The following is a 25,798-nucleotide window of genomic DNA, read 5'->3' as shown; positions in this document are numbered from 1 at the left end:
TCCCCCCTTTAAAAAATTCTTTATCGTAAGAGACAGCTCTATGGGGAGGATATAATAGGAAACAGGCATTGTAAAAACAAAAGTTCAATAAAATGTAGTTTTATAAAAAATATTAAATTTTAATTAAGTACCACTTCTGATTTTTTTGTTCACATTAGATACTTTCCCTAAAATTAATTTCCCTTAGCTGATATCTTCACTGAGTCTAAAAGTCCTACTTTTTTTTTTAACACTTCTTCCTTGCAACCTTCCCAGATAATCAAGTGGAAAAATCTATCCCTTCAATTTTTTTTAAACCATTCATGTTGCGGGGAGGGGGAGGTAAGGAGGGATGGTGGCACAAAGATCATGGTCTGAGGTTATGATTTCATAAATATGGAGAATTCTGGGGGTGGAGATTCCCCTCCCTGATGAAGATTACTAATTAATTTTATAAGATATTCTTATTTGTCCTTGATAGTCTGTGGAGTCACTCAGGGGTTATGTAATTTGCTCATGGTCAAATAATCAGTATACATCAGGTATGAACTTTGGTCTACCTGATTATAGAACTCACTCTCCAGCCACTATACCAGATGTACACTTATCTGTTTTAATTTGTATTTTGCTTACTTGTAACCATCTTATCTCCTTAGTACATATCTTCCTATCTTAGTAGATAGCCTTAGCTTTCCTAGGGCAATGATTTTTATCTCATTCAGTTGTTATATACTAGCAAAATTTCTTGCCCTTAGTACACTCCCATTAATTTGAATCAGATTATAATTAGATCCAGTGAAAATTAATTTATTGAGTAGATGAAATTTAAGGGGCTACTTCCAGGAGTTAATTCAGTTTATATGTTTTCCCAGAATATTTAAGTATTTTCAGAATATTTTCTAAATTTATAAAACAAGCAAACAAACAACTGAATATTACTTGATAATGATCCTTTTTTAAAACTGGAAAATAAGTTTAACATTGTTCTGTGACACCTATAAGATGGATTGTTTTTTTTTCTTTTTATATTGAGGACTTGAACTTAACAACACTGAATAAGAATCGATTATTCTCACATAAAATGTACAATGTAAAAAAAAAAGATTGTGAATGTAGCTTCACTGATGTTACGTGCAATTTGTTTTTCTTATTAAAAATATAATCAATTCAACCTGTAATTTTTAAAACTGTTTTTGAATGGTTTCTTCTGATCCAGGCATTTCTATTGTATATCAAAAATGTTTCAGTGATCTTTTCTTTCTTTCTTTCTTTCTTTCTTTCTTTCTTTCTTTCTTTCTTTCTTTCTTTCTTTCTTTCTTTCATCTATTTATTTATTTGTTTTTGTTTTTTTTTCTTTTGTTTTGTTTGTTTTTTTTGCAAGGCAAATGGGGTTAAACGGCTTGCCCAAGGCCATACAACTAGGTAATTATTAAATGTCTGAGGCTGGATTTGAACTCAGGTACTCCTGACTCCAGGGCTGGTGCTTCCCCCATTCTTTTATTTATTAATAATTATATTGCTAATATTTTCTACCAACACTCCTTCAACAAGTTAAACAAACAAATAAAAACAAAAGCAAAAGTTAAAGTTTTTGTAACAATTATGTATAGTTAAGAAAAACATATTTCCATGAGAAATGTATATTTTCTTTTGAATCTTGAGTCTAGTACTTCTCTGACAGGAGGTGCGTAGCATATTTCATTATTAGTCCTCTGGGTATTTATCAAAGTTCTTAAATCTTTCAAAAAATTTTTTCTACATTCTTGTTATAACATGAATTGTTACTCAAGTTCTGCTCCCATGACTGTCAGTTCATATAGTCTTCCCACCTTTCTCTAAAACCATCCATTTTGTCATTTCTTATAGTTAAAAATATTTCATAATATTTATATACCAAAATTTGTTCAGGTATAATCTAATTAATAGATAGTCTCCTAGTTTCAAGCTGTTGTTTTTTTGCAACCCCAATACAAAACTACTGTAAATATTTTTGTTCATATGGCTATCTTTCTACTTTCTTTGACCTATTTGTATTATAGAGCTAGAATTGATATTGCTGGGTCAAAAGACAAATATAGCTTATAATTTTTTTGAAAAGCTACTCTGCAAAAGGACAACTCACAGTTATGTCAATAGTATTTGTTTTCCTAATCCTGTCCCTTAACAAAAGCATCGGTTTTCCTTTTTTGTTATTTTTCTCAATCATGTACTGCTTAGGTAGAAATTTAGCGTTTTGTTAATTTACATTTCTCTTACTGCCAGTGATTTGGAACATTTTTCCATATGACTTTTGACAACTTTTGTTAATTTTTTTGCCCTTTTACCCATTGGGGACTAGATTTCACTTTCATATATTTAGATCCATTCCTTATAAATTTTGAATATGTAGTCTTTATTGGAACAACTTGCTACAAAATTTTTTTCTATTAACTATTAACTTTTAATTTAATTTGATGTATATGAACAGAAACTTTTCAATTTTATGTTATCAAAATTGCTCATTTTTCTTCTGGACTCCTCTCATTTTTTTTGGTGATGAAGTTTTCCCTTACTTATAATTGTTAAAGGAATATCCTTACTTGCTCGTCTGATTTGTTTATGATGATACAGTTTATGCCTAAGTCATATCTATTTGGAGCTTTTTGTATATAGAGTGTGGGATGTTAGTCTCACTCTAAATTATGACAGGCTGCCTTCTAGTATTATGCAAGATTTTGTCAAATAGTGAATCATAATCCCAAGACCTGGAGGTAAAGTATTTTTAACTTACTATGGAAGAATCTTCAGTAAAGTCATATAATCTCTTGAATCTTTAAATGATTTTAAGTAACTTTTTTCAGTTAAAGTTGTCAGAAGAAAGGACAATAGTTTGAAAATAGCAATAATAATAGCCAGCATTTATACAGTAATGGCAGGTTTGCAAAGTGCTTTAGGAATAATATCTTATTTTATCTTCACAACTTTGAGAATAATATTCTATTATTTGGCCCATCTTTTTGGATGAAGAAACTAGGCAGACAGAGGATAAATACCTTGTCCAGGGTCATATAAATATTAAATATGTAAAGTCATATTTAAACATAACTGCCTTCCTGTACTATTGAAGATATGACAGGAATTCTTACTTGTACCATGAAGATAATAATTGTATTGTAGAGGAAATTATTTTACTAAATGTTTCCTTCACAGTATGTGCCCCCTCAACACTAACATTTAAAAATGAATACAATGGAATGAACATGTTCCTTCGGAGTAAGATCATGTATAGGCATTGGTATTATTGAGCTATAGCTTCTTCATCTTAACTTTACTGCCTTCTTCTATGTACTTTTATGCTTACCTTGTATGATGTTAATGCTAAATATTTTTTCAAATCACCTTTTTAATTCATGTATGTTCTTGGACTTTGTCTTGTCTTTTGGGTAGTTTCATATTTTAGATTACAAGCTTCTTAATAGAAATGAATATTTTGGTTTAAATTGATCTATAGGAATTGGGGAAATAATGAAAAAGGGGTAGTTGGTAAATATTTTTGATTGATTTTTATTGATGATGGCCCCCGAGTTAAAAAGTGTTCGAATTTTTGCTTGGATGATGCATTTATTATGCTCTACTAAATCCTCTTGATAAGATCTAATTCCCTCTAAAGTGTATAATGAAAAACTACATTGGTTGCAGATTATGCTGAGATCAACATTTTGGCATGGGTAGAGAGCTATTTCTTTTTTTTTTTTTAGGTTTTTTTTGAAAGGCAAATGGGGTTAAGTGGCTTACCCAAGGCCACACAGCTAGGTAATTATTAAGTGTCTGAGACCGGATTTGAACCCAGGTACTCCTGACTCCAGGGCCGGTGCTTTATCCACTGTGCCACCTAGCTACCCCTAGAAAGCTATTTCTTAGTGTTAATACTATTGCTTGCTATTTCAATAGTAATACTAACTTTTTCCTTCTTTTTCTTTTACAGGCAGCAATCTGCTGAAGACCTTGCCAGAGTGCCAGCTAATTCCACAAGCAATATCTTGAATAGACTATTAGTCAGTTATGATCCCAGGATCAGACCAAATTTCAAAGGTTTGTCTTTATGAAAGTATCTTCATCCTTTGAACCTTAAGACTTAAGCCTTCTTAAAAATGCAATATAAAAATCTGTATAAAAAATCTTCTCATTTGGAAAGGGGCATGGAAAATAATTCACAATGATTTGAAACTGGCAAGTCCTATCATCCCCTCTTATATGTTGTGTTTTTTTTTTCTCCCATAGTAGGTGGATGCTGCTAAAGTTTAAAAAATGCTAGTATTGGAGGAGTAGGATTAGTTTATAAGCTAATAATATTAAATTCAAAGTTTTATTTCAGAGAATATAAATTGTCCTGTGGCAAGCAATCTGCATGAAAATAAACCACACTAATATATGAGATAATTTTTTAATTGTCTTTAATTTTGGGGGGAGAAGAGGAAGGGGAGTAACATATTAAAATGTTTTTAGCAGAAAAGTTGAACAACCTGTTTTAAATTTATACTTACTAAATCCTTGAAGGGAAAAATCGTAATGTTAGTATCTCACATTATTACTGCGTGGATGCTAGTTGATTATAACTCATCTTGTCCTTTTGCTTTAAAGGTGATGTCTGTTAATGAATTGTAGTTACTGAGTTTGTTATGTACCATTTGAAAAACCTCTAAAATTTTTCTTTGACAAAGCATTTCTTCATTATAGCCCACATCTTTCTAGAATTTTTATTTGTCAAATTTGCATATTTGTAAAATGTAAAATGACATATTATTAAAATAATTCATATATATATATGGACATTGGAGATAATTATAATTATTCTATTGGACCTCTTTACAGCTTAAATACAATTAACTGAGAATAAAATCATTACCACATTTATATAGTAGATTAATATTTGTATTACATCATGACTTTTCAGTTAAAGATCTCAAATGAGAACACCTTTTGTAAATACAGGGAATCCTCCATCAGCACAGGTGAGAGTTCCTCCATGACTTAGAATACAGATCAAAAATGTAGAGCTAGAAGGGAGTTTGGAGATTATCAAAAGTTTCCTGATAGACAAAGAAGTTAAAACACTTGCTTAGGGGTCACAGACGTAGTACAATTTATGATTAGGGTTTGAAACAAAAGTCTTCATGACTACAAGTGTAGTGGTCCACCATGATGCCTGCATATATATGTTTATCTATACACACACACACACACACACACACACACACAAACACACATATATGTGTGTGTGTGTATACATATATATTTAATGAAACATATTTATTTGTATAGAAATTATAGGAGAAAACAAAACTCCATTTCTTCTTTCTAGCTGCTTAATCAAAAAGTGCTACCTTTGCGGATAAAATAGAATGAGTTTTCTATAATTAAGATTTGCTTCTCTTCTAAGAAAATCCTATCCCACACCTTATGAGAACTAAAACCATACTTGTCATAAAATGAAATTAAAATCATGAGCAGATTGTGCAGACCTTATTTCTGATGATTTAGAAATGAAATATATGAAAAGGCTCCCCTGGAAAACACTAATCCCAGTTGTGCAGTTAAGGACAGGTATGAACATATATCAGATTAACATCATAAGGTTTTTTCTTCCTTTACAGAGGAAAAACAGTCTGCAGCTGCTTCGAGTCAACTAAAGTTACACAACTCTGTTGTAAAAATAAGGGGTTTTGTTCATTACCAGGGCCTATTCAGTTACTTTCAACATCAGCCATGGCCTGGGTTGTCACATGTCCACCATAAACCCATTCACCACCTGTTTTTCATCAGTAGGTGGTTATGTGGTTAAAAGGGCAACTGCACATTTTCCCTTTGCTCTGCACCCCACTCTGCCATTACCCCCCTCCCTAATCCACCAGAAGTCCACAAAGCAACAAGAAAGGGGACTGCAGAATTATTGCAAAAGCCCTCCTGTAAATGTGTTTTTTTCTCTCATGAAAGTGAGGTGAGCAGCTCCAGTATGAATTTCATGTAAGTTTGATTTAAAAAAAAAATTTAGTCAAAGTTTAGAGCAAAGGTTTATAATTAGCATCAAATACAATGACATTGCTTCTTTCCCCATTAAATTAAGTTTCCTTAAATGGTTAAATGCCAATATTGAAAATGTTCATAGAAATATGCAAACCATTAAACTATATTTTGATAATCTTTTAATGAAGAACATGAATACCATGAATACCTTTGTAGGAGGAAACTTTTTTAAAATCACATTTAAAAAAATCTTTGTCTATATTTATGTATTTGTATATATATATATGTTTGTATATTTCCATATATATATCCTTCCGTGAATTTTGTATGTATATAAATATACAAATATATATCCTTAATAGTAAATAGTAACATCAGTGTTTAATATTCTTTCAGAGTAGCAAATTCAACACACATACTATACATACATACATACATATATATATATATACATATATTATCTAAAGTTTTGGGGGTAGGGTGGGGATGGGATAATCAACCTTTTTTACAATTTAAGTTCTGTAGAGAAATTTATACATATTTTATCATTTGATCTTCACATAGTACTTTGATATATGTGCTGCAGGGATTTTTAATCCCCATTTTCTAATAGAGGAAACTGAGACAAAGAGATAATATCATACCCATGGTAATTTGGCTAGCATGGGATGGAGGAAGGATTCAAAGTCAATTCTCCCATCATTGAATGCAATGCTCATTGCATTACACTAGGCAATATATTGTCAGTAGTAATTGCTGAAGTGAAGAAAATATTTCAAAAACCATACTATAGTGATTCTATAAAACCACAATGAACGTTAAATCCATGTTGCTTAGAAGAAAGATATTTCTGACCCTGTTATTTACACAAACTCCTCTTTGTATTTATAGGTATTCCAGTTGATGTGGTGGTCAATATTTTTATTAACAGCTTTGGTTCTATACAAGAGACAACAATGGTAAGAATAAAATTTGAATATTCATGTCCAGATGAGTCTAAATATTTTCATCTGTCCTCATTTTGTACAGTTAAGCTTTAAATGAAGGATCATATGAAGTTTTAATTTGAAAAGGTTAGATTCTTATTTGAAGTGTATACATACATATATATAATATATGGAATAGGTATCTATCGTTAGAATAAAATATTTAAAGGCTTTCAGGGTTTTATCAATCTGTATGGAACAGAGAATTCCATTTTCCCCAGTCTAATTTACTTCCTAGATGAAATGTAGCAATAATGCTACATGATATTCTAGTAGCTTGAAAGAATTAACATACCTGAATATCTAACTGATCACAATCAAGAAAAAAATCTATGCCCTGGGAATACTGAAACTACACTTGTCACAATTCTGTGTTATGTATAGATAGGTTTATCTATCTATATATCTGCCATAAATCATATTCCATAGACTATAGAGGCCTAGTAATGCATTTTAAACAAGGAGATTATAGAATATGTCATTTGAAGACTAGGAAGAGGGTAATGGTGTGTTTGGAATCATTGCTAACCTAATGATATCATTGCTTTACCTAGGGGAAAATAAAAACAAACAAACAAAAAAACAAATAAGTCAAGACAGGTATTATTGCCATGGTCTGTATGTGAACATTTCTAGAGATTGGTTTTAAAGGAGACTTTGGAAGCAAGTCCAAAATTCATATCCATTCCACAAGGCAGACCAAGATACTCCCAAACTAAACACCAGTGTATATTCTCTTTTAAAAGTCTCATAAATAGAATACGCACTGCTGTTTAGTTTTGGAGTAACCTTTTTGGTCAGAAATAAGATGCAGTCTACTTGCCTACACCACCGAACAGACCAGTGGAAGTGGTAAGTGATGCTTTCTTAATTGAAAACTTGTTTGGTCAGACCCAGTATATAACTATGAAAGATTTGATGAGTCTGTTGTATTTTTTGTAGTACTTTTGTTGGTCTTCTGACCTCTAGTATCTCCACTGTTGGAGTTTATCCTGCATAACCCTATCATATTGGTTGTTGTTTTGTTTTCTGGAGGAAGGGAGTGTTGATTTTATTTGTATGGAAAATTCTTTATATATAAATGCCATCTACTCATATAGGTAAAAGTTCAGTAACATAGTCTTAACAAGTTGTCTGGGCACCAAGATTTTAAGTGGTTTGCCCTCAGTTATACTGTTATCATGTTAAAGTCAAAATTTGAATCCAGGATTTTCTAACACTATTGTTGACCCTCTAAATCCAACTCCTTATTCTAATTTGAGTCTAGAATTTTGATTTATATTTGATATTTCTTCCATGAAGATTCTTTTGTATCTTCAGGTGTCAGGGTTGGTAATACCTCATCAGAATCCAATGAATGTCTGTCAGTATCTCAGTTCTCATTTAGACGGAGTTTTATTGTATTGCCCTGGAGAAAAGAAGTGTTTAGAATTGAGGACATAAAGAGAATTCCTTATAATTCTTAGGAATTCCATTTTTTAAATCTTTCAAACATATCTCCTTCAAATCCTTTATTCTGAAAGACTCATTCTACTCATTGTCCCCTAATTTATACAATTTAAAATCTCACTGTGTATCTTTCCAAACATTGTTCCTCCCATTTGTAATTCTTTCTCCACATCTCTTCATATTAAGATTCTACCCATTCCTCACAACGTATTTGGAAATTTGCCTCTTCTATAAAACCTTTTCATCTTCAACTCTAATGTAAATTCATAACTAGTATTGCTTTTGAAATTCATTTGACACTTGGAATTTGTATTATTTTTGAACCATATCTAGTATTTTACATATAATTCTTAAAGTTTTACTTAACATTTCATATAGCAAATACCTTGTTTCCCCAGATAGTTTAATTTTAATCTAATTCATTTTTTCTAATTAATGAGAATTCATTTTCTCTGCCTCCTATTATTCTTTGTTGGGTTTTTTTTAGGTTTTTGAAAGGCAAGTGGGGTTAAGTGGCTTGCCCAAGATCACACAGCTAGGTTATTATTAAGTGTCTGAGGCCAGACTTGAACTCAGGTACTCCTGACTCCAGGGCCAGTGCTCTATCCTCTATGCCACCTAGCCAAACCCCTCCTATCACTCTTAATGACAAAGATAAAATAAAGGAAATTCTTGCAAATAAGACACCAATTTAGCAAAACATATTCTTGTATGAACTTGTGCAAATATATAGGTAATTATATAAGTATCTATATTTATATGTACACACATATTATGTTTAGTGTGTACATATATCGTCAAAGTCATATACAGATACTTACATATATATATATATATATGTGTGTGTGTGTGTGTGTGTGTGTGTGTGTGTGTCCATATGTATACATTTTAATTTGATATTTGGAATCATGGTTGGTTATTGTATTGATCAGAATTCATGAGTCTTTCAAAGATAGTTATCATTATAAAGAATCTTATAATCTATCCATGATTTCTCATTCTTATCAACAAAAATTAAATGTAAAATCCTGGCCAAGAGTCCTCACCTAGAAATTTTGGAACCTTTTTCTAGGCCTCAGTATTTTGTGGATACCAAACACTATGCGAATTACTTTTCTCTTATTCTTTGCTCTGATCCATGATGAGTTTCACTTTTTTCTGATTATAATTTATTTGAGGGTATCTTTTATGCAGAGTTTTTGTCTTGGTTTGTCATTGCTAGTATGAGTCAATTTGTGCCCTTTGAATGAGATACAGATTTGCTTCTTTGCAGATGGAGAGAAAATGAGGAAAGGGAATAGAATAAATATTATATAGAATCTACAATGTGCTAGGGACTAAGTGCTTTATGATTTGTATCCATATTATTGTCACCAGAAGCATATTGGTGATTTTTTGTTTCAGAGATGTGTGGGGTTATTATTAACCCTGGAGTGATTTAGAAACATATAATTAATTGAAGGAGTAGCTAGGTGGTATATGAAATGCAATACCATGGCTGGAGTCAGGAAGACCTGAGTTCAAATCCATCCAAGGTCAAATAACTGTGTGATGTTTGACAAGTTACTTAACACAGTTTGCCTCAGTTTTCACATTTATAAATTGAGCAAAACTGGAGAAGGAAATGACCAATCACTCCAGTGTCTTTGTCAAGAAAATTTCAAATGAAGATATGAATTGTTGAACATGTCAGAAAAATGATTCAGCAGCAATAATTAATTGGTAGCATCAGTTTCCCAAAATCTAATTTAACCCTCTTTGTTTCTTTATTCATTTTATTATCCATTACCAGAGTCCAAGATTTAGGTAATGATCGATTAAATGCACATCATAATGAGATAGTCGTTCTCCACCAACCTGTTTTTTCTTAATTGAATATTTTGGTTTAACTTTTTTTCCTGATAATGTTTTCCATTGAAGAAGTACTTTGCCATCTATAAACAGGAGCTTCAGGACTTCATCATATGTAAGGAATTTCTCTTCCATTTGAACTCTATCCTGGACATCCTGAGGGCAGTTAGGAGGCACAAAGGATAGAGTTCCCAGACCTGGAATCAAGAAGATTCATCTTCCTTAGTTCAGATCTGATCTCACATTTTTACTGGCTGTGTAATACTGGATAAGTCACTTAACCTCAGTTTATTTATCTATAAAATGAGCTAGAGAAGGAAATGGCAAACAACTCCAGTATCTTTGCCTAGAAAATCCCAAATTAGGTCATGAAGAGTCAGAAATGTCTGAAAAAAACCTAAATAAAAATTAGACATTCTATATGATAGTATCAAATACCTTTGGCAAAGATACATCTCTCTCCCTTTATGCCTAATGATATTAATAAACAGAACTTTGTCAAACAATTCTATTTTTCCTATCAAAGAATCTCTTAAAAAGAAAATATATATTGAAGAAACACTTAAAGATGGTTCTTTGCTTCATTGAAACAAAGAAATTCTTAAAGGCAATAACAATAGTCAGGGTGGATTCTTGAATTCTCTATTATGTTTTTGTCATATGTGTTTCTGTGTATATATATGGTAAGACATAGAATCCCGTTTTTGAAAATGTGTCTTTTCCTTTCTCATATGTTCATCAATGGTTGGCTGAATAAATTATGTGCACAAATAATGATAATGATGTGTAAGACAACTTGCCAAGAGCAAAGATAATACAAAGAAAGTCCAGTTTTCACCAACTTGGCACAAAAAGTGCTAAATATCTAACTGTGTGATATAGGTAAATGTGTTATAGGAATTTTTAGAATATGTGTTTATATTGTGAAATAAAAAAATTTTGATGTGCCATTAATATGTTATTAACATATTAATATGTTATAACTATGTTATAAAAGTTGGATTTTTCAGATTGGCTGTCTGAAATGTCCAAAATAACTAGGTAACTTGCAGCTCTTTTTTCACTTTACATTGATGTAAATGTTTTGAGAGTTAAAATCTAGCTCCTCCTTTTGCATTTCATCTCATCTCCCACTTTCTACAAGAGTCCTTTTTCTAGCTCTCCATTTCCAATACTATTAGTGTATATATATCATGGTGAGCTTTTTGTTTGTTTGGTTTTTCTCTTTAAATCATCTTCCTCATTAGAATGTTAACAGCTATTTTTTACCAATCTTTCTAAGTTCACACTTAGAACTTTTATCTGACACTTAGCTCTTAAATCATTTGTGATTGACTCATAAAATATTTTTGAAATATCACTTTTTTTGGTACCTTCTGAACACTAAGTTCTTGAATATAACTGTTCATTAAGTGGAATTTTATATACTACTTTGGGTATATAAAACATTTGTTTTGAAGATATTTATGTGTGTGTGTGTGTGTGTGTGTTTAATACATCTGAACGGACCACAAATGCATAGAATTGAGACATGGGAAAAGCATAATTCAACAAAGCATAAGAAGTAAATTTTGAAAAGATGAACAATATGCCCCAGATATTTCCCTTCTCATGATGTTTTATGGATTTATTCAGTTTTCTCAAAGATAAATGCCCTGAGACATTGTTGCTTATTAGATAGGAATGTCAGAAGGCATGTAGGCATGTAGTTATCATAAAAATAAATACTTCCAATTTTCATTGTTTAGGAAAATTGTAGAATTCATCATGAAAACAAATGATAGCATTGACAACCCAAAGAAAATCATCTGATGACCTAAATTAAAATTAAATATCCTAGTTTTTATGATTTTATTTTTATGGAAAATTCTCTAAAGTGAGAAGAGTTAAATATTAAGAAAAAACTCCATTTACCTAAACTGACAATTATGTCTAGAGATTTAAATTGTTTATTTATAATTTATATAGTAATGTTATGCTATTGTCATATAATGACTAACTCTATACTCTCACTACATGAAATGAGACCTTCTTTATTCCATTTATAAATAGATTTCACCCCATCAGTCTACTTCCTCACCCTGTTCCTCCTTCTCTAGATATATTTAATGAATCATTACCAGCTCATCAGCTTGCAATAAAAACCATACACAAGATGGGCAGTTAAATGGCATGGTGGATAGAGCACTAGACTTGAAATCAGAAAGATTCATCTTCATGAATTCAAAGCTGACCTCAGACACTTCTTAGTTGTAGGCAAGTCACTTAACACTGTTTGCCTTGATTTCTCATCTACAAAATGATCTGGAAGAAGAAATGACAAATGATTTTAGTATCTTTTAGTATGTTTTCCAAGAAAATCCCCAATGATATCAAGAAGAATATGATCCAGCTACACTGGACTCTATCCTTTCTCTTTACATAAGATTTCATTTCCTAACTTCCTGTACCAGGTTATCTCTATATCTGGAATGCAATTTATCCTCATCTCTGCCTTGCAAAATTGATAGCTTCCTTTGAAGCGGTTCAACTTCCTTCATGAAACCTTTCCTGTTCTGCCCTTTCCCCACTTCTTCCTCTTGAAGTAACTTAATATGGATATTACGAATTAATAATTTTCCCTTTTATTATATTGACCAAATAGAATATTGGCTGCAGGGACTTTTTCTTGTATGTTGGTATAGCTAAGCTTAACCTAGTATACAATAGATACTTAATAAATGTTGAATGAATTTAATTGAATTATATGAATCCATTAGTAATATAGTGGAAGTAATGAGATAAACTTTTATTCATCAGTTACTATGTTCCAGGCACACTGTAAAAATGAGGATCATAGTAATGCCTATCTAGAGGTAGGCATTACTATGATCCTCATTTTTACAGTTGAGGAATTTAAGGTATGTAGAGTTTAAATGATTTTCCAGGATCACCTATGAGGAAAATATGTAAGACCAGATTTGAATTTAGGCTTTCTTTTCTCCAAGGTGTCTGCTCCATCAATTTGGCCACCTCTAGTGACTTTATATGTGAATTTGTATAGAGTAAAATCACTTCTTAAACCCTATCATCTTGTTAAAACAAGAGGAAACTCAAAATTCAGGTGCTTTCTCACCAGGGCTTGGTATTTTCTAATATCCAATTATTCCTACTAATAACTATGTTAAGTAGTCACAGGGACATACTTTTAGAGATAGAAAGAACCTCAGAAAGCATCATTTTCTAAATGAAGGCACTCAAGTCCTTAGTAGTGATTGGACTGAGGTCATATATGCATAAGTAACTCAATTGTGATGTTAGCCCAGGCCTTCTGCCTTCAGGTGAAGTAGTCTTTTCAGTCCATCATATGACATAAGTGATTACTTATTCTAGGAGATGAAGTATGGAAACTGAAGGTGAAGCAGAGAGCTAACTGTTGCCATGTGGAAACCAGCTGACATTAACAAAAAAAGCTCAAATAGGAATGGCCCATAGAGACACAAATGGGAGAACCTAGGAAAGGGAAGTAGACTTGCTGCTTAAACCACCCATGCTTAAAGTCCTATGTATACTCATAGTCCAAAATCCTGGATATTCAATAGTTTAGGTAAACATGTTTAGTATATTGTGGCTGAAAAAATTTTAACTGAGAATTTTGAAAAATAGATATTTATTATTTTAGATAGAAAATATTGGTTATTTGAAGGACTTTCCTAATCTGAGTTTTTAGAGAAATTGGGGAGAATATTGCTCACTAATGCATCTGTATTAGTGGAGTAAATAGACAAAGTATGGTAAGGAAGAAGTTCAGTTTCCTAGGATTTAGATTTTGAGCATATTTTGCCAATCAGCTGTTTTCTGTATTTTCAATGAACCAATGGATGCCACTTGTCCTTATGAGGAAGTTGATCTGAAAAATGCCTAGAGTGGACAGAAGGAAAATGGGATGTTATGTATAGGAAAAGGTTTAATAGTTTAATGTAGTTGGAACTGAGTGTGTGAATGTATGGGAATAAACTAGATTTATCTAAAAGGCACATGTTGAAAGGTCTTGTGCAGCTAAAGAATGTCCTGAGCATCAGGGTTTTGTGTGTTGGGCTAAATCAGATGGAAGAAGCTAAAGTTTGTTTGTTCACTCTATAATAACACAGTGGCATGATAGGTATTGAATTGTGTTTGTTGAGACTATAGTAGGCGAGGACTGAGGGTGAGAAATTTGGTCAGATTTTGTGATTTAGTAAAGAGCAGAATGGGGAGGACAATTAACCAAATAATACATTGTGGTAGCAATTTTACCCCCTCTTTAATCAGTGCATCAGTACTGCATAGGATAAAAAAAATGAAACCTACATTTCACAAATTGTAATTTTTCTCATATCAGTTCACCTCTTTGATTTTGGTCTATTGAAGCATATTGGAGCTTTATTTAAGGAAGTAACTTAGTCACGCCCTATTGTATCCATAGAATTTTTAAAAAATATCCATTATTTGAAATAAACATTTTTGCTTATTCCTTAACCTTTTTCTCTTTCTAGAAGTTTCTAAGAGGTTTCTGCTCACACATGTAATTTCCTATAACATTTTTTTCAACTTCCCCAGTCAATCTGTTTTTCATTTAGGGATTCTGTTAAATGGGTCTCACTAGAGCTAATCATTATTTTTATTAAGGAGAAACTTAAAGGACTAATGTATATTTTTATTAATCAAAAACACCCAATTTTATCCATTCTACTTCCATTCTATTTAATGGATATTTTTTAAGCCCTTCTAAGTCTTCAAGGTTTTACATTGAAATCTTTCTTCTTACCTTTCCCCACCCTTGCTATATGATCTCACTATTAATTTACCTTTTCACTTGCTATTTCAGTGATATCATCCAGTAGGGTTGAGAATATAACTAAAGGAGTATGAAATAAATGGGGTAACTGTGTAGGTGCTGCTAGCTTTGGTACAACCACCTTCAATTTACAGGGCTTTATTTAACTGAAATAATTTGGGTCCAGCTTAACCACTGTATATAAATTTTTTTTAAAAATGCTGGCAGGTGAAGATAGATCAGGGCAATCACCTAAATTGTGTCTCCTCTCTCCATTCTCCTGAACTATAAAAGTCAACTATTTGGAGAAACTAGATGTAGTGCCATAAGAAATATTTTCCAAATAAAAGTTTTTTTTTTAATTTATTCTTGCAAAACACAATTAAAGCATGACCTAAGAGCTTAGTACTGACATTTTGTTGCATTTCAATCCCTTCATTAAATTACTAAGCTTAGCCAACAGCTAAATTTTAAATCCTTCTGAAACGAGATTGATAATAATGTATATAACAATGCTGCTGACAGACCTTTAATTGTGATGCAGCCAGATGCTATGAGAACTATGAGATCCTTTTAGATTGGAACAGGTTGGGGTTTGTTGTTGTGACTGTTTATAACTTAAGGCCAGTAAATCATTAACTGAGATGGTATGTGTACCTCACAGGCTAAGTGACAAGTAACCCTAGTTTTTACTGCTTTTGTTTGGTATAGCAGATATCCATCTTCAAAAAATCCCAATGAAAAGTAACCCTGGGTTATTTCTAATTGTACAATGTTTGGTTTATTGACCTAAAGAGAGTATATGATTTGGATGTTGGATTGCAGAATATTGGAAAACATTCATTATCCAGATAATGAGTAATAGTGTATTATTAGAAATTAGTAATGAACCCCATTTGTCACCAACTAATTAAAACACAGTTAAGTAATTTCCACTGAAAAAATAAGTCATTATTGAAAGGGCACTTCTATACTGTTCAATGGAAAAAATCTAGAAGCTCTGAAAATTTAGGAACCGTGTTCAAAGAGAGCTCTACTAATGGATACCATAAAAATTCATACTTTTACAGAGTGCTTCCAATGTACTCATAAAAACATGAACCAAACACATAAATATATTGTATCTTTTTAAATATTTAATCACAAATATGTGTTTAAATTATAGCATTCCAAGTGATATTTGTCTTATAAGAAATACTTTTCTGCTCTAAAACATAGTAGGTTAAGGAATAAAGAATTATGATATATTTACAGAAATTGTCTTAAAACAGAATCACACATACACATGCTTTTCTTTCTTTCTAGCTTCATTAAATAGCAGGACATGGTCCCTAACAAGGAGGCTTGGGAAGCAGCCAACCCACTCAGATTGAAGTGGTGGTCACTGGAACAGTACTCTGACCTAAACACATGGAGAATGATATTAATTAAGGGAAAGGCTTAAACAGCTGTTGCAGAATGGGACAGCTGAAAGCAGAGAACATAGTTTGGGAAACATACTAAGGCTGCGATGCAGACCAGTTTCCCACAAGGTGACTTAATCTTGTATTATTGTGAAAGAGAAAGGCAGACAAACTGGTTTGATGTGTGATAAACAATAATGAGGTATTGAATAAACATGGTAGCTTTTTCAGCTTTAGCCTGTAGGTCAGTCAGTCAATAAATATTTATTAAGTGCCTATTATGGACCAGGTCCTATGCTAAGCCCTGGGGATACAAAAATAGTAAAAAAAAAATAACAGTCTCTTCTCTCAAGGAGTTTATAATCTAATGGGTGGGGTGGGAAAACATGGAAACAAAATATATGCTATTAAGCTATATATATAGGATAGATAGGGAGCAATTAAGAGGAAGGGCAGTACTAGGAATGAGAGATCAGGGAAGGCTTCCTATAGAAGATAAATTTTAGTTGGCACTTAAAGAAGTCAGAAAGATCACTAAGCTGAGAAGAGGAGGCAAAGGATACCAGAGGTGGACAGCCAGATCAAATGTGGGAATAAATTGTACAAATTTTAACCTAGTGATTTTGAAATGAACCACATAGATAGAAATTCTTATTGCCAGTAAGACCGCAGCATTTCTGGGCTTTTGTGTCCTAATCTGTAAAATGAAGAGGATAAACTAGATGCTCCCTAAGATGTCTTTCAGTCAGTCTGTCATCTCATGATCAATAATAGTCAAAGTAACTTGATAAGGTGAAGAGAGTGCTAAACTTAGAGCCAGAGGTTCTAGATTCAAATGCTGGCTCTTTGTGACATTGGTCAAGTCTTTCCATGATAAATGGCATTTGCAGAGTGCTTTAATTTTGCAGAGTACTTTTCATATGTTATCTCATTTGATTCTTGGCTGATAAGGAGCATCAGGCTTATAGTCAGGAAGTTCTGGGTTAAAATCTAGTCTAACATTTATTCATTGAGTGACCTTGAGCAAGTCACCTAATTTGTTTTCTTCAGTTTCTTCAAATGAGAATCATAATGGCATCTACTCCCAGAGTTGTAAGGATCAAATGAGAGAATATTGTAAAGTGCTTCATTTTATATTACTGGTGCTAAGTGCGTGCCTATCTCTTTACCTCCCCTTTCCTCACAACAATGAGGTCTGTGCTGTTATGATTATTTTTATAGAGGAAAATAATGAGAATGAAAGATATTAAGTGACTTGTCCCCAGTAATGTTACAACCTAGTACACTTCTACTTTTTCAATTGTTCTTACACATTAAATTTCTACTCCCTTGCCCTCAATGGTACTGGAAGATACTATGAAAATGAAATCCATACTCTTCTTCACCCAATATAATCCATCTCCAGACAGTTTCACTGGCTGAAATAATCTCCCTCCTCATATTTCAACTTCAGTTTTCCATTTTCTACAAGAAGCCTTTTTTGACTCCCCTTAATCCAAATTGCTTCCCTCTATTATCTCAAATTTGTATTGTATGCATCTTAATTTTACATGGTTGTTTGCATGTTGTCTTCCATAATGCTCTGTGAACTACTCATTGAGAATCAGGGCTACCTTTTGCCTTTCTTTATATCCTCAATGTTTAGCACAGTGGGCTAACATGATCCAAGGCAGGTGATTAAAAATGCTTGTCGACTAACATATATGAGGCAATATTGAAATTCATATATATCATATACCAAAATTCTATATAACAATATTTCCCAGCGTCTCAGCTTTAACATGAGGAGGTTAGATTAAATACTTTCTAAAGGTCCTTTCATCTCTGAATTGGTAACTCTATGATCATAGACTCATGCAATTTCTTTTCAAATGTCAGTGATTTGGTCCATTATGTGGTGGGTGCAAGATGAAATGACTGAAGAACCAAAGTTTTGAGCTTCTGAGCATCTTGATTTAGTTAGCAATGCTTTCCAATTGCATAACTAATTGGGACCAGGTGCCTTCCTGAGTTTTGGCACTGGACCCCAAATACAGTGGGGGGTGACAGATTTTTATACATCAAAATAATTAATAAAATAAGTCCAACAAACTAAAAGAAAACAATCCAAATGTAAGGTTAGGTAAACTAATTTCTAATTGGAGGGCAGATTAGAGATTTTCCAAGTTGGGAGTTAACAGGTAAAATTTCCTGAAACCGAAGAAAAAGAGGTGTTCCACTCCCTCCAAATATCCGTGTACAATCAAATGAACATAGAAACACTAACTGATTGATCAGTATGGGGACAGTTTTCAGATAAGATATATGGATTTCATAAGATGTATAATTATGAGTAAAGTCCTTGCATCAGTCTTAGGTTCTGATTGGGTTTCTGCTCAGCACAATCTAGTTCCTTATTTAATATTCTAAACAGTAGGCAGAAGTTCAATTACATTCAGAGAAACATACAATAAAATATCTATTGATGCAGTGACATAAAAATATGCATGCAACATGAATATAAATCATAAAATGTTCCTTATTTTATAGATAAAAAAGATCAGAAAGCTGAAGCGATTTTCCAAGAAAGTGATGACTTTCTTAAAATATTCCTAAAACTTCCAAAAGAATATTATTCTTTAAAGGAATCATTTTGTGAGGTTATACCCTTATTACAACAATTTTCTTATTACACAAAACAGTTTTAGAATTACCACTAGAGACTGAGTCATTAGAAAATATCTATCATTACTATACATACTATACTATATGGTATTTATTTTAATAACAATCATCATCAGAGTGATCCAATAAATCATCAATCAATTAATATTTACTGAATGCTTGAATTCAGCTTCACCTATGCTGGAGACTGGATTAGGTACCTGCTTTCATATATTTGACTAAGTTCTTATTCATGTCTTTTCATACATATGCATTTCAAAACTGATCCAGTCAACATGTGAGATTCATCCTCACTTTCTTGCCCTTGCTTGGATATCATTTCAGCACTTGGCTCTCCATTGGTTGTCCCTTGCTCTTTTAACATGACCTAACCATCTCCTTTTCTGGTGATGCATTTTTCTAATATTCTTTCTAACCCTTTTACAGGAAATTCTTCAGTGGTGATATGCTTCATCTAGTCACACCTGCCATGTGTTTCTCCAATGCCTTTTGGTTAGCTGACAACTTTAATTTTTTGGAGACTGTAGTATCCAGCATGAAAAGAAGTTTTATGTTTAAAGAGGTCTTGTTTTTAAGAGAGAAGTTATGCAACAATAAAAGCACAGTATACTTTTAAAAATGCAATCTGCCCCAATCTCTTCTATTTATTTCTGGATCCAGTTAATCGTACATACTAAGTGTCTTTACGAGTGATATATTTTAGATCAGTTTTATGAAGTACCCATCCAAACATACAGCATAATCTGAAAAGGCTACCTACATTCACAATTTTTTCCTGTGTTGATAATTAGGCTCAACAATTTTGAATAAATATTGATTTTATTTGAGACTTTAAAATATATTAAGACTAAATGAAGTAAAAAATCACTTTCATTTGAAAACAGGAACTTCCAGGTGATCTCACCATTTATAGGAAATGCTTTTTCCATTTGGATTTTTCTTTAGGCATCTGCCATGACAGGTGCAAATGCCATGGTAGAAATAGGTCATCTCATTTTATGCCTCACTTGATATTAATAACCATAGCATAATTGAACAAATTTGTCACTGTTGTCTCATCTTTCAAGGATTTAGGATATTTTGGGGGAAATTTGCCTTAGATTCTTTCCCCTCCTTTTTCTTATTTTAAGGAATACTTACAAGTATGATTTTGAGGGAATTCATTAACCACTTGGAATGTCCTTCTTTTGCTCTCTCCCCTCCCCCATTTCACTTCTTTACATCTTACTCATCCTTTGCATCTAATTCAAATATCATCTCCTCCATGAATAATCTTCCTTTCTGCTGAACTCACATGTTCATTCTTTAAATATGGAATTTATTAAATATTGACTTATTATGGTTATTTGATTAAGTGTCACATGCCCTATTATTAGTGAAACCTTCTTAGGGTTAGGTATCATATCCTATTCAATTTTGAATACTTATTACAATTTATAGCTCAGTTTTGTCTCAACCAGAAAAGGGACAATACTACTTATTCTGACAATTTCATAAAGTAACTTTTGGAGGAAAAACTATGATCCATAAAGAGTTATAAAATATGAATTAATGCCATTATACAATTTCAGCTCTTTATACAATACATACTTTATATTTTCTTGCCCTTGTCCTTACCTATAGAGTCTAAATATGTTGAGTTATAAAACTTTATTGCTAATCAATTGATTATATTCCTGGATGTGGCTATTTTTGAGCTTTTCCTTCCTCTGGGCCTTCTTTGGTATACTGTTTTGAAGCTAATCTTTCTCATCTTTGCTCATAATATTCTCTTTGTGTTGAATGCTATCTTCATTTCTATCTTCTCATACCATTTAATATCTCTGGATACTTTAAATATTGTATACATCCTTTGCAATCAAATTTATATATCATCTTGTCCATGAATTGTGCTTCTAAGTGATCTTGACTATAGCCTGAGTTCACACCCACATACAAGCTCATACATATGTATATAGGTTAAATATATATGAATATTTCTTTACCTGATGCATATATTAAGTACTCTCTGATTATAATTATTTGCATCTCTTATCTCCCCTATCCTATTGTAAGTTTATTGAGGTAAGACTAATGCTATATAAATTTTGTGTGCATTATGATATGTGTTAGTGAATATTATATAGTCGATCTCCATTTATATTTGATCCTCCCATGAGAGGCTTTGACATGAACCTGTTTTTTAAAAATATAATTGTATTTAATTCATTAAATAATTCCCAATTACATAAGTTTTCTAACATTAAATTTTAATGTTAGAATTCCAAATTCTCTCCCGTCTACCCTCCTGTCCTCCTTGAGAAGGCAAGCAATTTGAAAGTGATTATAGATGTGAAACAATGCAGATCAATTTTCATATTAGTGATATGAAAGAAAACAAAGAAAATAAAGTTAAATATAAGCAAAAAGTATTCAGAGTTTAGTGCTTATCTTTCTGGAGGTGGATAATATTTTCTCATTATTGTTCACTTGGAATTGATTGGATCATTTTATGGAGCAAAGTAACTGAATCTTTCACAGTTGATCATTCTTAAAATATTGCTGTTATTTTGTACAATGTTCTTCTGATTCTGTTCCCTTCGTTTTGTATTCATCTCTCTCTTATTACCTTATTACATAATATTGTTCCTTCAATTTTTTTCTTGTCTTTTTTGCTATAGTTAATATATAAAATATGATATTGAACAATAGTGGAAATAATGAACATTTTTGCTTCACTCCTGATCTTATTGGGAAGGTTTCAGATTTATCTGTATTAAAGATAATCTTTGATCTTAATTTATTTAGACACTATATATCAATTTAGAAAAGGCTCCATTTATTCTCATAACTTCTAATGTTTTTAAAAGTAATGAATGTTGTATTATGTCAAAAGCTTTTTTCTATTTCTACTGAGATAATTATTTGATTTTTGCTGCTGGTCAATTATTGATGTAATTATTGATAATGATGCTAATAAATTTCCTAAAATTGAACCAGAAATGTATTACTGGTATTTTCCACTTTGGATGTAGACACATGATCATAGTAAATGATTATTGTGATATACTGTTATAATCACCTTGCTAGTATTTAATCAAACTTTTGTATTGATATTCATTAAGAAAATTTTTCAATAGTTTTTTTTTTGTTTCTGTTCTCTCCCTTTAACTACCTTTCATATAGTTTATATAATATTGGGATTCATGATTTTTAAATATTTGGTTTAACTCACTTGTAAATTTAAATGGTCATTTAACTTTTTAATAGAGAATTTATTGATTATATGCTTAATTTCTTTTTCTAAGATAGGGTTATTTAAGTATTCTATTTCCTTTGATGCAGTGATGGTGGAAGGTTATCAATAAAGTGTATTTGTGGGGAGATTAAAGATTCTATAATCACATGGTTTGTAGCCCATTTATAAATATTAATTTAACTAGAACCTTCTCAATTTGAGATCATTTTTACAGTGACTAGTTAACAGTTTATCTGTCCTTGGAGGAACAGATTAACTTCAATTACATTAACTTCAATAACATTTTCGCTATGAATAAAATTATTGACTGTCCAAATGAAGCAAAAAAACTGTATAAAAAGGGAAGAAAAAAACTAAATGTAACTATAGTAGTTAAGTATGGTCACGTTAAGCTTGTATTGCCATCTAAAAATTAGAATTATATAAAGAAATAAAATGAACTAGATACTTCTTGCCAAGATGGCAGAGAGAAGCCAGACAATCAGAATTAATATAAATCAAGCCTCATAACAGAATTCAGATCCACAAAATCCAGAAAGAGCAAAGGAGAAGAATATCTACCAACAAGACCTGCCTCAGAGGAATGTGGATGAACCAGGGACAGAGAGCAGAGAGCCAACCAAGGGGCAGTGAGGTGAGACCACTCAGGACTAACCTGAGAACAGCTTTGGAAGTTTTGGCTTTGTGAGCAGGCAGAAGAGCAGCATAGCTGGGGGAGAGCTCCAGTGCGGTGGCTAGACATCAATCCAGGCCTGGGTACCCCATATTTTCAGCAGAGTCCCCATGTTTCCTGTTGAGCCCCCCCACTCTGGTGAGAGAAAAGGACTCTACCCAAAACAGAGTAGCAACCTCCCCACCCCCACCAGGCTCAGGTGTCGCCAACAGGTCTCTCTCAGTCCAAAGTGAATAATAAGATTAACTATTTAGCCCAAGGGCCCAGCCCATATTATCCAAGGATAATTCAGACCCTGCTGCTCCCGCCCCCCCCCCCCCACACACACAAACCCAGGTCTAGGGAATGGACCACAAAAAATGTTGGCAGACACTCCAGAGAAAGCATTTAGCACTCCCACTGGCCAGCCCACTGGCCATCCCAGGGAGCAAATCCTCTAAGGTTTTTAAAGGGTCTGTGAACGCAACATCCTAGGAAAAAGAAAGGCCTGCAGAAAGGGGTTCCATTGAAAGTTACATCGAAGACAAAGATCCTAACTGGCAGAGAGAGCTAAAACTTCTGAGAGGGATATGAATTGTTCTTCATCCCAGAAAGACTTCTTAGAAGAGATCAGGAAGGAGTTTAAAATTCAAATGGAAAATTTGGGAAAAGAAACTCAAGAGAAAATTAACACATTGAAAAAAGCAAATCCCTAGGGAATACAATTGGAGAAATGCAAAAAGAAAAATAATTCTCTCAAAACCTTAATTGGGAAAATGGAAAACTCCTTCAAAAATAGAATTGACCCATTGGAAAAGGAGTTGCAAAAGGTAAATGAAGAAAATATTCTTCTCTAAAAAATGGAATCTGTGGAAACTAATGACTTCATGAGACAACAATAATCTGTTATACAAAACCAAAATGTCAAAAAAGATAGAAGAAAATGCTCATCAGCAAAACCACTAACCTCAAGAATAAATCCAGGAAAGACAACTTTAAGAATCATTGGGCTTCCTGAAAACACTGAAGAAAAAAAAGCCTGGACTCAATATTATAGGAATTAGTGCTGGAAAACTGCCCCAATATCATGGAACCAAAGGGCAAAATAGTTATTGAAAGAATACATCAATCCCCTCCAGAAAGGGATCCCAAAACAAAAACAACAAGGAATATTGTAACCAAGCCAGCAGCCAGAAAGAAACAATTTAGATACCAAGCATCCACAATGAGGATCACACAGGACCTGGATGTGTCAACATTAAGGGATTAAAGGAGCTGGAGTGCAATATTCTAAAGAACAAGGGAGCTTAGAATGCAGCCAAGAATTCACTATCTGGCAAAACTGAGCCTTTTTTTTTTCCAAGGGGAAAAGATGAACATTCAAAAAAATAGGAGGCTTCCAATTTTTCCTAATGAAAAGACCAGAACTAAATATACAATTAGGACTTCAAACAGGAAAACCAACACACGAAAAGGTAAGAAAAGGGAAAAGAAAAAAAAAGTGTTGTCCAATAAGATGAAACTGGCTTATATCCCCACCTGGAAAAAAGATTCTCCTAATGCTTCAGAATTGTAAATCTATTAGAGAACATATACTTAGCCAGAAGTCATGGGCTCATGACTTATCTGTGACTCTGATAGAATGATTTAAAAACATTATCTCCTTAAAAAAGGGGAGATAGTAAAGAGACGGGAGGATGGAAGTGATTGAATGGGGAAAAATCACATTACATGAAGCCTTAAAGAACTATTTTGGTAGAGGGGATAAAGGGAGGAGGAGGTGAGAACTGCTTGAATCTTACTCTCATCAGTTTTGGCTTAAAGTTAACATACACACACTTACTTAAAGCTAAGAAACTTATCTTACTTTTCAAGTATTAAAAGAGGAAAGGGGGAGGGGGAGGAAAAGAAGAACTAACAGAAGGAAAGGAAGGACGAAGGGGCAAATGGAAAGGGGATATAAGATATAATATAGCATATAAGATATATAGATATATAGATATAAGATATAAGATAGCAAACACACTGAAGGTGGTGGTATTCAGAAAAAATACTGGGGAATATGGATAAAGTGAAAAATGGAGAAAAATACAAACAGAGGGAAGATAGCAGGGAGGGCAATAAAGAGTTATTAATAATAACTTTGAATGTGAATGGGATGAATTCTCCAATAAAACATAAATGATTAGCAGAATGGATTAAAAACCCAGAATCCTACAGTAAGTTGCTTACAAGAAATTCATTAAAACACAAAGTACATATAGATCAATAGTAAAAGGTTAGAGCAAATATATTTTGCTTCAGCTGAAGTGAAAAAAGTAGGGGTAGCAATCCTTATCTCAGACAGAGTAGCTGCAAAAATAGATCTCATTAAAAGAGATAAGGAAGGAATCTACACACTCCTAAAGTACCATATTTCAATTTCAATAGTAAATATGCATGTACCAAGTAGTATAGCATCCAGATTCTTAGAGGAAAAGTTGAATGAGTTACAGGAAGACATAGACAGCAAACTCTACTGGTGGGAGACTTCAACCTCCCTTCTTAGTTTTAGATAAATCTAACCATAAAATAAACAAGAAAGAAGTTAAGGAGAGTAATAGAATGTCAGAAAACCCAGACATGATAGACTTTTGGAGGAAACTGATTGGCGATAGAAAGGAATATACTTTTATCCTCTTCAGTAAAAATGGCACTTACACAAAAATTCATCATGGACTAGGGCATAAAAACATTATAATCAAATGCAGAAAGGAAGAAATAGTGAATATATGCTTC

The 25,798-nt window shown here is 32.6% G+C and overlaps 1 protein-coding gene across 1 annotated transcript in view; it reads left to right on the top strand.

Moving 5' to 3' along the window:
* Nucleotides 1-25,798, top strand: part of GLRB (glycine receptor beta) — a 101,233-nt gene that overhangs the window by 24,687 nt on the left and 50,748 nt on the right. Inside the window, exons 2-3 of the mRNA XM_074227428.1 lie at nucleotides 3,944-4,050; nucleotides 6,874-6,941. Coding sequence (XP_074083529.1) covers nucleotides 3,944-4,050; nucleotides 6,874-6,941 — 175 coding nt within the window. The remainder of the gene's footprint in view (nucleotides 1-3,943; nucleotides 4,051-6,873; nucleotides 6,942-25,798) is intronic.

This window comes from Macrotis lagotis, chromosome 3 (genome assembly GCF_037893015.1).
Source record: "Macrotis lagotis isolate mMagLag1 chromosome 3, bilby.v1.9.chrom.fasta, whole genome shotgun sequence".
NCBI classification, from domain to species: Eukaryota; Metazoa; Chordata; class Mammalia; order Peramelemorphia; family Peramelidae; genus Macrotis; species Macrotis lagotis.
Note: the sequence above shows the minus strand (reverse complement) of the source record. Positions and strands in the feature narration are given on the sequence as shown.